The 12,245-nt window shown below is 39.1% G+C and overlaps 2 protein-coding genes and 1 pseudogene across 6 annotated transcripts in view; 1 reads left to right on the top strand and 2 right to left on the bottom strand.

Moving 5' to 3' along the window:
* The window catches only part of LOC126617134 (uncharacterized), a 40,811-nt gene extending 37,685 nt beyond the window's left edge, over positions 1-3,126 (bottom strand). For 3 of the 5 annotated variants that reach the window (XM_050285196.1, XM_050285192.1, XM_050285195.1), the window contains exons 1-10: positions 2,961-3,126; positions 2,184-2,589; positions 1,980-2,099; positions 1,555-1,699; positions 1,112-1,407; positions 952-1,007; positions 691-785; positions 464-566; positions 254-348; positions 111-173 (exon numbers count right to left, since the gene is read on the bottom strand). In XM_050285196.1, coding sequence (XP_050141153.1) covers positions 111-173; positions 254-348; positions 464-566; positions 691-785; positions 952-1,007; positions 1,112-1,407; positions 1,555-1,699; positions 1,980-2,099; positions 2,184-2,574 — 1,364 coding nt within the window. In that variant the 5' untranslated portion in view covers positions 2,575-2,589; positions 2,961-3,126. The remainder of the gene's footprint in view (positions 1-110; positions 174-253; positions 349-463; positions 567-690; positions 786-951; positions 1,008-1,111; positions 1,408-1,554; positions 1,700-1,979; positions 2,100-2,183; positions 2,590-2,960) is intronic. The other 2 variants (XM_050285190.1, XM_050285185.1) reach the window with 2 other exon arrangements.
* Positions 3,127-7,737: 4,611 nt separating this feature from the next.
* LOC126617015 (G-type lectin S-receptor-like serine/threonine-protein kinase At5g24080) lies at positions 7,738-11,454 on the top strand. The gene is made up of 5 exons (XM_050285100.1): positions 7,738-8,091; positions 8,665-10,019; positions 10,104-10,284; positions 10,466-10,919; positions 11,029-11,454. Exons 1-5 carry the CDS (start codon positions 7,832-7,834, stop codon positions 11,368-11,370), a joined length of 2,592 nt encoding a protein of 863 aa, XP_050141057.1. The 5' UTR covers positions 7,738-7,831; the 3' UTR covers positions 11,371-11,454.
* The window catches only part of LOC126617019 (hevamine-A-like), a 6,233-nt pseudogene continuing 5,416 nt past the window's right edge, over positions 11,429-12,245 (bottom strand).

The raw sequence follows: 12,245 nt of genomic DNA, 5'->3' as shown, positions 1-12,245 counted from the left end.
CAGTGCTCATGCCATACTACAGTTGAAGAGGATTGTTACAATAGGTGCGGAGAATTTGATCAAACACAGAGGTGTATGGACAATATGATAAGATTACATAAAGAACATACCCCTTGGATGCTGCTGCAGTAACAAAAATTGGCTCTACAGGGCTGCACTTTATATCCAAGATACTGTAGCAAGGAAAAAAATGTAAATAAGCGCACCAAGAAGTACACAATAGTACGCAAGTAACATTAGGAAGAAGTTGAACCTAGGAAATTCTTGACTCGTGCTAAGATCACAGACAACTCTCTTTGCATCGACATTCCATGCTTTAATGCCTCCATCAGCAGTGCCTATGAGAAGCTTTTGTCAAAAGAACAAAAACACTTAAAATAGATATTTCCAATGTCAAATAATCAGGTTAACATTCCAATGCCAAGCCATATCTGAGGGCACTTTGAAAATCTAATCTGCATACCAATCGGTCAGATTTACACTCCCAGTCAAGTGACAATATCTTGGCTCCACAATAGATTGTTGCATTTCTAGATGACGGAGTTGATGAGTCATACGTCCATATCCTGTTTAATGAACAAATACAGATTACGATTTGAAAACAGCCAATGGTCAAAGAGTTGAGAAATCAGCCAATAGTCAAGGAGTTGAACAATAAATATAGCACTTTAGTAACTATAGAAAAAATACCTTACTGTGCCATCTTCAGATGCGCTGGCTATATTGTTTCCAGATGCAGAAAAGCGACAGCGAGTTATTGGACTTGTGTGGCCCAAAAATGTCTCCTAAAAACAATGATGATCTGAAAGTTATGAAGTCTCCAATAAAACATAAACAACTGAAGCTGAAGAAAAGTATCAGAAAGAAGGGAGCAACAAAAATACAAAACCGCAATGAATTGAATACATGCTTGTAGCATCAAGATCCAATCATGCCTTAGAAGCAATTTACCTGGAAGTCAACCTTAACTTCAGGGAAGTCTTCTACATGGCTTTCCCTGCCATTTTCTGCAATCGTATTCCATAGTTACTTAACAGATAATCTCCATAACAGCTACTGCACCATCCCCACTACACAAAGGAAAAATAATTCAGATATAGAAGTTACCTACCATTATAGGTGCCATCCTCGAACAGCTGAATACTATCAGCAGTTCCACCATCTCTCATGCGAGGACTTGATTGAGAACTTAAATTAGGATCAGACTTAGATATGTTAAATTCTGGTCTACTTCCCATGTTTCCAGCAACAACCCAATCTGGATCCACCTCTGCTTCCCCTATTTGAAAAGTATCAGGAGGGCAAGTTTCCTGAATATCTTTAGATATAATACGATTTTGCTCATGCACTACACTTGATGAACTCCTGGTTCGTTCAGTGCTTGCATCGGCTACTGATGAACAATAACTGATTTTCAAAAATGAAATAAAGGAATAAGGAAGAGAGAAAAACATGATAGTCTCAAAATACTGACGAACTCTAGCACCAAGTATATACAAATTATAAAACGTGACACTCTAAACTCTAAAGCGATGAAACAATGAAAAACTTTACCTTCTTAGCTGGCATAATTCACCATCTTTTTCCTCCAACAAAGCCTGAAGTTCTGACAGCTTGAGATTGAGTTGCTTGATGTCTTTTTTCAGACGGTTGACAGTAGTCTTCTCTGAACTGATTTTCATAAGGGCTGGCATGCGTGGTTTAGTTAAGGGCATTTTCTTCAAACTTAGATACATTGCTCAATAAAAGGGGACAAACCAATGCAAAACTAACCTCGTTTTCACTTGAAATATACAAACTCAAAATAAATTAGAGCATGGTTGATATAAACAAAACTGGTTTTCGTATGGTAGCTATGAAATTCTGATAACATCAAAAGTCTATGGAGTTGGACGCAACAAGTACCAAGATAAACAGCCCCTTCTCAAATAACAACATATACAAAAATGTAAATAAAAAACAATTGTGAAGGATATGAGTACCATTGAAGATCTCACTAAAGAAATTCCTCACAGATAAACGCAAGGCCTCGTACCATTCCTTTGAAAAGTATATACGAAACTCAGGATCAGAGTTTGGTTTCTTTACATATGGAATTGCTGCATCACACATATGAAAAGGTAAATCAACGAAAGACAGTAGCTTCATCATACCAAAATAGAAAGACAAAAAGACAAACCCACCAAACCATGCAGTCCAATCCTCGCTCCTTTGCAACAAATCATTCCCATTCATTCCAAAGAACTCTAAAACTTTGTCCCTCCTCCCTGACTGGATGGCATTAACAACGTAGTACCGTAGAATTGACACCTCCAATTTAGAAAGAGTAGACAAAAGTACGGTCTCCGATGATGAAGAGAGACACAGCTTGAAAAAACTGAACAGGCCAACTAATTTATCTGCCTGAAACTTAGGTACATACACTGAGAAGATTAATTCTATTATCCTATCCACTTGAAACCCTTTACCGATATCCGTAGATAATTCGGAATCAAAAGCTTGCAAAGTGTTGGTGAATCCTCTAAACACAAGAAACTCCCTCACAAGCTCCTCAGCATACTGCATATTCTCCATCTTCCCCAGCTATGTCTACAAACATATAAAAAATTGCATCTTTCACTACTTATCACTATAATTTTTTGACCAAGAATTAAAATATTTAGTTATATTTAAGAAATACTAAAAGGTTGCATTTTTCACTACTTTTCAATGATTTTTTTACAAAGAATTAAACTTTTTAGTTGGGAAAACGCAATTTTCATTAGCTTTGCATCACATTTTTTTTTTCCCGGAAACTAAAAGGGTGATCAGGGAGTCCATAAAAGCAGTTCATATTTGAAGTTGCGTGGTAATTGGTATCAAGTTGGAAGCATAATAACAAAAGGGAAAAGGGGGTTAAAAGGGATCTAGGGTTTATAGGAATTGAAATTTCAGGAATTTGGGGGAAGGAAGAATTGTACCTTGCGGAATTGCAGAGGACCCGGATGGAATTTGCAAATTACAGCGAGCTGGAGGGGAGTTCGATTCAGCTTTTCCGGTCCCAGGTGGAGGAACGTGGAAGGGGGGGGGGGGTGAGATTGGCGCTTAAATTATTACTACTGTTATCATTGTATAGTTGAAGCCCAAACATGTTGGGTTTGAGCCCAAACATGTTGGGTTTGAGCCCAAACGTAGTCGATTGGGCCAATTTGTATTTGGGTGGGCCTTGCTAGATTATCTTGTTACCATCTATCTCATTAACTCGACATTAGACACGAAACAAGAGAGGTACTAACTACTAACTAGTTACCCTTGGTTATATACCAATTTCTCCCATGTTATTATGATGGCCATGTTCTTTTCCAAACAAAAAAATCATTTAAACTTGGCATATATAATAAGGGAGCTGTTATTCGCATTTCTTGTCGTTATTTTAATCAAAGTCTTGGGTTTCTTTGTTTGTATAAGCAATTAGTCGTTGCACGTTTTTTCTGAGAATATTTGTTTAATTGACTGTTGTTGGCGTGGAAGAACAATGTTGGCGTCAAAATTTCTTGAAGTCGCATATTGATGGCGGGAGAAAACTTGCGGTGGCTAATAAGTCTTCAGTCAACATCTATACTCAAATGGATTAAAGTGCATGTGAGGAGGCCCATGTGGTTTGGGCTAGATGAGTAATTAAAAATATAATTAAAGACTAGGGCCTTGGGCTCTAATGACTATGTTAGGAGATCAATTAATTTATTTTTAAAATTTTTGGATTAATTTAAACTGTTGTATTTGTTTGAATTTTTTTTGGACAATCCAAGTAAATTTCATTGAAAGAGAAAGTTATTACAAGGTAAGGACAACTCCAAAAGAGAGTCCAAAATAGCCAAGCAAAAGCCCAACTCCATAAACAAAAACTACAATGAGAAAGGCCCAAAGTGAGCAGTCCATAGCAGCAAACAAACGGAAAAACCTAGGCATGAAAATGTAAAGCAACCACTTCCACCAAAACAGCCGCACCACCACCGCATATCCAATGCCACCACCCGAAAGAAGGGCCAAATAACCAAATGGATGAACGGAAAATGGGGGTAAGCAAGCTACCGACATTGAGAGCACTCCTATAACCCTACCAAATAATGTAAAATGCACTTTAAATGTTATGAACCACCAAAGTGCGTCTCCGAAGCAAATCCTAGGAGGAGACACCCAATGAAATAAGCAGCAAGGGTAGATGGTAAAAGATTCACGATGAGGAGTGATGTTCGAAGAGGAACAAGGCAAAGGAAACAGATTTGAGATAAACTCCGGATAGACTGAAACAAAGCTCAGAGCAACTTAAGACACAAAATGCTCAAAGAGAAAGCAGCCGAAGGCTAAATGCAAAAAAAGATAAACTAAATCTCCAACCATGGTGGTTTGGAGGAGGAAAAAAACGGGGTGGAGTTGGAGGAAAAGGGAAAGATGGGGAAATCGGGAGGGAATAGAGGGAGAGATGGGAAGAAAGGGAGGAAACAAAGGGTGGAAAAAAGGGAAGAGGAAGTAGGGCGAAAATTAGGGAGAGATGGGGAGATAAGGATGAAATAGAGGGTGAAAGAAAAGGGAAGAGGGAGGAGGGAAGGGAGGGAAGGGTACTGGGCTACCATTGATCCCAAGGCGGAGCAAGAGGCAGACCACAAAGAGGGATTCACAAATTTGGGCGCTTTGGGGGAGAAAGGGCACGGAGTCATAGGCTGTCTCTCCACATTTTGTTCGAATTTAAAATAAACAGTTACAACTGTTTTGAAAAGGCATCAGGATGCCTATATATCTTAAGAACCTTCCTTTGCATTCTTTCTTGGTCATTTTTGCAACCCTCGTCCATACAAACTTCTTAGAGAAAAACACGAAGAAGTTTTCCTACGCAGAACCACAGACATTGAGTAAAGGCGAAATTATGTTTCAAGGACATTGCAAATCCGCAAGCCTATTTGTAGAATCCGTTAATTCATTGCATTTTTACAAACAGTCCGTTCGTTCGATTGGGATCCAAACAAGAGCATGATGATGAAACAAATCGCTAAATTTGATGGCATGGATCATGTAAGAAAAGACTTGGTCCTTCCAGTTCATGCAACATAGATACAACGACCTGTTGTCACTATTCGGCCCTGCTTGTTCAGGCGCATCGTCCGTGCCGCCACTGCCTCCCTCTTTCTCCCGATTGGCCATGATGCCATGCTAGCTAATTGCTAATGGTTGAAATCTATACATCCACCTAAAAGCCCTAGCTAGCTCGGGTTTCTTAGTTCTCATGTTTGACGCTTTCCTTCTTCCCATTGGTCTCTAAATATATATGAGAGCGACGTCTTGAATAGCTTTTTCTTCTTCCAAATATACTTTGGCAAACTTATTTTACTTCCACTTGACAGCAAGCAAAGAGCTCGTTTTTTATAATGCTTCAGTATTTGGAGGAAGACAAATACATGGAGACTGTTCACAGGTCAGTGAGCTTCTACTTTAGCTTCTTTATTTTTGATTTTTTTGTGAGAAAAAGTTTAGGCCTGGGAGTTATTTCTTTGACGATTTACAGAAGGGGTTTTAACTTCTTCTTTTTTTTCATTCATAAATCGCCCATCAAGAGAGACTGTCAACTCAAACCTAGGCCTTCTTTTCAAAATTCTTACATAACAATATTGGGGCAAAAGTGGAAGTAAACTGTCAAAGGAATGATTCTCTCCCATAATTATTTCATCAGAAAAAAAAAAGATTTAACCATAATTAATGAGTAATGTAAGAGAAATTAAATTTGTAGATACAATTTTATAAGCTAAATGATATGGAAGTTGATGACTAAATTATTATTTAAATATTGATAAGCATACTTATTCTTATTTGGTCTACAAATTTTCTCTCTAGCATACCATAATTAATTAGTAGGACAAGCGGCAAGCAATGGTAGCATGAGTAATGTGGGTAGAAAAAATGGCCTTCAAGTCTTCTGTACCATGCCTTTGTGTCACATGGAAAGTAATTTTGCTCACCACCATAAACAATGATGTAGTTCATCATACACCTAATCATTTGATACGTGTCATTTTACTTAACAATGATTAATTTTTTTCCAAATTGAAAAAGTAACATTTAATGTGAAAATTAACTAGAATTAAGTAAAATGACACACTACAAGTATGTGGTGAGTATATACATCATAGCATGATGGTGATAAAAAATGCTGCATGCCAAATAAGTGTCAATCTCGTATATTTTGACACATAACCCTTGAACATAATAGCGCTAACTTAATAAAATTAGAAAAATAAAAAATAATAATTCAGAAAATCCAAAAGCTTCCCCAACCCCATCAGCCTCATTTTCTCTCTCTTTCTATGGAACCAAATGTGAAATTGAAGTTGTGAGATTGAGAGAGTGCGTTTGGCGGTTTCTTGGACGAGAAGTGGTGGTGAGATTGCGTGGGGCGGTGGGGGATGTTGAGTTTTAGGAGAGGTGATTGTGGTATAGCTCAAAAATAGAACCATTTGGAGCTGGACAACCAAGAGGTCCAGTGAGTAAGCACCGACGAGGATTTTAGTAGGTACCATAGAGATCGTGGTGGGCGATTCGAGTGCGTGGATCGAAAATTTTTGCGGGCCGCTTCATTTTGGAATTATATTTAGGCTAAGTTGTGTCCTATATGGATTGAGTTTCGTTCCCTGATTACATTCCTATGTAACCCTCGTTTCTATACTCTATAAATCGAACTTTAAGGATGGTTTATTTTGTAGTGGCAAATTTGTGACAGTTTTGTCAGAGCCACTTTGTAAGTTTGAGAGTTAGAGAGCGGTTTGGGAGAGTTTTCTCCGTTTTCGTTTGGTTTTGTTAGGCTTGTTTAGTGGAATTTTCTTACCATGCTTCGCATATACACACACGCTTCCACACCAAACCACGTAATTCTCCTGTTTTATTTGAGATTGTTTTTAGTTTTCGCCTATGACTTTAATATCCAGTATTGCTATTAGAATCGTTTGTGTTTGAGATGGAGATAAGTTTGAGCCCAAAATGCAGTGAAGAGAAGAGAAAAATCATAACCACCAGACAGTCATCCACTTGTCTTACCTATGTATATTTGTTAAACTATAATTAATATGCATTAAGTCAACTGTCTACAACCTACAATATACATATTTGTCAATCTAGAATTAGCATGCCTTAAATACGAGAAATTTTTAGTTGTGACGGGAACACGTATGATACACTATGTGTTTTTATGCAAGTGGTGGAAAATTTTAATTTTTAAATTATTAACCTTTTAACACATATAACCCACTATTTATATAAGGACACGTGGTATACGTAATCATTCACCATCTACTTCTATATAGGGATACATGGTGTACATAAGAATTTCAACATACTTTGAATTTAGCAATCGAAAATGTTATAATATGAGCAAAAGACAAAGTGAACTTAATCATTCACCATCTACTTCTATATCTATCCCCACTGATATATGGGTGTGAAAGCCACAATTTATTCTCATGCAAATAATTAGAACTACTTGTCGATATATAAGTTCGTATTACCGGTTGGCCACGACTGAAGAACTCCGAACGTCCAATATCCAAGAACACACTGCCTTCATTCACCACGTACCCCAGTATCCAGATGCGCCTGTCGGCCGACCAAATCTTGGTGCAACTTTTTTTCAAAATTTAGCTCACCCACCAGTACTTAGACGTGTCATGATTTCTTAAATATCTTCCGTGCATGACAGTTTTCCTCTCCCTCCCGGTTTCACAAATAGCACAGCCACCTTTTTTTTTCCCTTGTTCTAGCTTAATCAGCTCTTCAACAAATAACACACTGGCCAATATTTTAGCTTCCAATGGCAATGGCCTCTACTTATTTTTCTACTTATTTGGTGGCACTGTTCTTCTTGGTTGTAGCTGGGTTTGATGCCTGCTCGGCTAGCCGGATTGGTTTGGGTTCAAGGCTGTTGGCTAGAGAGAACCAAACGCTGGTCTCAGATAATGGCACATTTGCTTTAGGGTTCACTCCAACGTCGGACGATGACTACAGACTTCAACTGGCTATTTGGTTTGCCGAGCTTCCCGGAGATCGAATCATAGTATGGTCTGCTAACAGGTTAATCATCCAAAACCTCCTCCTTTTTATCCCTAGAAAAAGCAAATTGACAAAACGAGATCTTAACCAGTAGGTCTAGGTCGATAAATATTACGAAAGCAAATATATTTCTCTCTCTTTATGTGTTTTCTTTTTATTTTTCATTGAATTATAACTTGCTTAATAATTTTTTAAACTTGTGTCCATGAAAAAGTCAGTAAAGAAAGATGAATGAAAATGTTATGTTTGACTTACAAGGCTAGTGAATTTTTATGTGTATCATACTTTAACTAGTCCAAGAACAAAAAATATCCTGAAAAATTAGTTGAAGTGATCAATTTACAAATGGCATTTGTTAAAATGATCTGATTTTTCGATATCTGATCGATATGTTATCAGTCTTTGACTTTGATCCATCATTTTGCCGAATATCTTGCATATAGAATGTTGCATATAAAGTGAATGATTAATAGACTTCGACTAATTAGAAGGAAAAAAAAAGAAAGATCACAAACCAGTCCCCCCATCTCTAGTCTTTACAATAGCTTTTGCAGGTTACAAATTTCATTTTCTCTCAATCGTCTAAATATATAGGAACTCAGCCGTCTCCAACAATGCAATCCTAGAGCTTGATACAACCGGAAACCTTGTCCTCACGGATGGAGACGCTACCACGTGGACCTCAAACACCTCTGGCACTGGTGTTGAAGGCGCAACATTGCAAGAATCCGGAAATTTCGTTATCTACAATGATGTCAAGGGCCCGGTGTGGCAGAGTTTCTCACACCCATCTGACACTCTCCTCCCAAACCAACCTCTTTCAGTCTCTTTAGAGCTAACAACTTCTAAGTCCCCCTCACATGGTGGTTACTATGCACTCAAAATGCTTCAACAACGCACTTCTTTAAGCCTTGCCTTGACTTACAACGTGCCTGAAACTTTATACAATTCCTCCCCTGAATCATACTATAACTATTCTTATTGGAACGGACCAGACATATCAAATGTAACCGGGGATGTTGTAGCGGTTTTAGATGAAGCAGGAAGTTTTGGAATTGTGTATGGGGAGTCATCAGATGGAGCTGTTTATGTGTACAAGAATGATGGTGATAATGGGGGACTATCAGCAGCATCAAACATATCAACCAGATCATCGGTTCTTCGAAGATTGATTCTCGAGAGTAATGGGAATTTGCGCTTGTATCGTTGGGATAATGATGTTAACGGGTCAAGGCAATGGGTGCCAGAGTGGGCTGCAGTTTCAACACCATGTGACATCGCTGGAATTTGTGGCAATGGGATATGTAATTTGGATAGGAGTAAGACTAATGCTTCTTGCACATGTCTACCGGGGACTTATATGGTAGATGGGGGAAGTCAGTGTTCAGAAAATTTGTCACTTATTGGAAAATGTGATCCGCGGAGTAATTATCAGCCATCCCAGTTTAGAACTTCAACGGTGCAGCAAACCAATTACTATTTTCCAGAATTTTCAGTCATGGCAAACTACAGCGATGTTGATAATGTATCAAAATGTGGAGATATTTGTCTAACCGATTGTGAATGTGTTGCTTCAGTTTACAGCCTTGATGACGAAAGTCCATACTGTTGGGTTTTGAGAAGCTTGGGTTTTGGTGGCTATGAGGATCCTGGTTCCACTCTGTTTGTGAAGATTAGGTCTAATGGCTCAGAGGGCGATGCACAAGGATCCGGGGAGTCTTCGAAGGGGTCTGGTAATCGGCGAACAAAAGTTCTGGTTATTCCTATTGTTCTCAGCATGACCTTCCTTGTTGCCCTCCTATGTCTTTTGCTATATTACAATGTGCATAGGAGGAGATCCTTGAAGAGAACACTGGAAAGCTTGGTAATCTTGTCTGGTGCTCCGCTTAATCTTAGTTACCGCGAATTACAAATTCGTACGTGGAACTTCTCACAGCTTCTTGGAACTGGTAAGAATGGACCATATACATAATAGTAATTTGCTATTTTCTTACAGTGTTGGTTCTGTTTGGTAATTATATGCTACTTTTCAGGGGGATTTGGGAGTGTTTACAAGGGAAGCCTTGCAGATGGAACTTTGGTTGCCGTAAAAAAACTTGAAAGGGTTTTGCCACACGGGGAGAAGGAGTTTATAACCGAAGTGAACACCATTGGCTCCATGCATCACATGAACTTGGTTCGTCTATGCGGGTACTGCTCCGAGAGCTCACAACGGTAAGCAATAACTTTGAGAAACCTAAACACTTCTCTTTGTATTCAAAAAGCTAGTTAATGGTTCTTATGAATCTTAAAATGTTTGTAGCCAGTGACACATGGTTTTCTGAATTCTAGTAGACATTCTAAGATGCTATAATTGATTGATCTAAAAACGGAACATATTTTCTCGTGCTGGCAGGCTTTTAGTTTATGAGTTCATGAAAAATGGGTCACTGGACAAATGGATATTTGGCTCACGTTATTCCCGAGATAAGGTGCTAGATTGGCAATCACGCTTTGATATAGCCGTGGGTACTGCACAAGGAATTGCATATTTTCATGAGCAATGCCGAGATCGAATTATACATTGTGACATCAAACCAGAAAACATTCTGCTAGATGAAAATTTCTGTCCAAAAGTTTCCGATTTTGGACTAGCTAAGATGATGGGAAGAGAGCACTCACAGGTTGTTACCATGGTCAGAGGAACAAGAGGCTATTTGGCTCCGGAGTGGGTGAGTAACCGTCCTATAACCGTCAAGGCTGACGTTTATAGTTACGGTATGCTTCTTCTAGAGATCGTTGGCGGTCGAAGAAACCTGGACATGTCATTTGATGCAGATAACTTTTTCTATCCTGGATGGGCTTTTAAGGTATAATATAAAATTTCTTAGAATTCTTTTTCTTGTGCAAAATTTTTGTTAACCTTCAAATCTTGTGGAAACTTTGGTTTTATGTAATGAATTTGAATCATGATTGTAGGAGATGACAAGTGGAAATCCCATGAAAGTTGCAGACAGGAGACTCGAAGGAGCGGTGGAAGAAGAAGAACTCTTGAGAGCCTTGAAAGTTGCCTTTTGGTGCATCCAAGATGAGATATTCATGAGACCAACAATGGGGGAAGTGGTGAGAATGTTGGAAGGATCAGTCGGCATCAACATGCCACCAATGCCCCAAACGGTTTTGGAGTTAATTGAGGAAGGCCTAGATCATGTGTACAAGGCCATGAAGAGAGAATTCAATCAATCCAGCTCCTTCACCATCAATACCCATCCTTCTTCATCTCAAGCTACATGTAGTTACTCCACAATGTCCCCCAGATAGTCAACTAGAAATCGTGTTATAACCGGCCATATTTAGTTAGTCTTGTACTCAAACTCAGTTTTAGTTCATCAAAGTTGACATTCAGTTACTGCATTAATTCATTCTTTTACTCAAGCTCATAACATTCATTCATAAAAACCTAGGAAATTAATAGTATTGAATTGCATAAACTCATCCATCAAGATCATCATAATACTTGGACCAAAGCATGACACCTCCATATGCGGAAGGACTTGTGAGTTGAGATCAGAAGCAGGAATAAAACCACTACCAGCAGCCTGAGGTGCAGCAGGCAACCCCAAGAAAATCTTATGTGCAGGGATGGCTGAAGTCCACTGCTTCCAAGCAATTTCGAGATTATCCACATTGCCGGGAGTGTACTCACAGGGAGGATTGTTGTAGAACTGAACCCAAACATTGTCAAAGAGGCCGGTCTTAAGTGCATTTCCAACCCAAGCATCAGGAAAGGGACAGTGTGGTGCAGCAGTCAAGTAGACTTTCTTGCCTCTCTTGCTATATCCAGATAGGTACTTAGCAAGGTCATCCCAATGTTGGTCAGTCCCTCCTTCAATATCAAAGTCAATTCCATCCAATACTGCAGCTCCCAACGGCCTTGACGAGGAATGCCCTCCCAAGAAGTTGTTCCACAAGTCAGTTGCAACTTGCCTTGCATCATCAGCTGAAGCTAGAGAGTAGCTCCCAGAAGCTCCTCCTCTGGAGAGTATGACTTTAATCCCCTTGGCTTGGCATGACTTGATTTCTGGGCAATTTGGTGCATTCATCGGTCGTTGGGTCACAGTGACCGGCCGGCTAGGTTGATGGCGGGGGTTTGGCCGATGCCGAATGTGGTGAGAAAAGCTAGGTTTACAAATTGG

The sequence above is a fragment of the Malus sylvestris genome, chromosome 1 (genome assembly GCF_916048215.2).
Source record: "Malus sylvestris chromosome 1, drMalSylv7.2, whole genome shotgun sequence".
NCBI classification, from domain to species: domain Eukaryota; kingdom Viridiplantae; phylum Streptophyta; class Magnoliopsida; order Rosales; family Rosaceae; genus Malus; species Malus sylvestris.
Note: the sequence above shows the minus strand (reverse complement) of the source record. Positions and strands in the feature narration are given on the sequence as shown.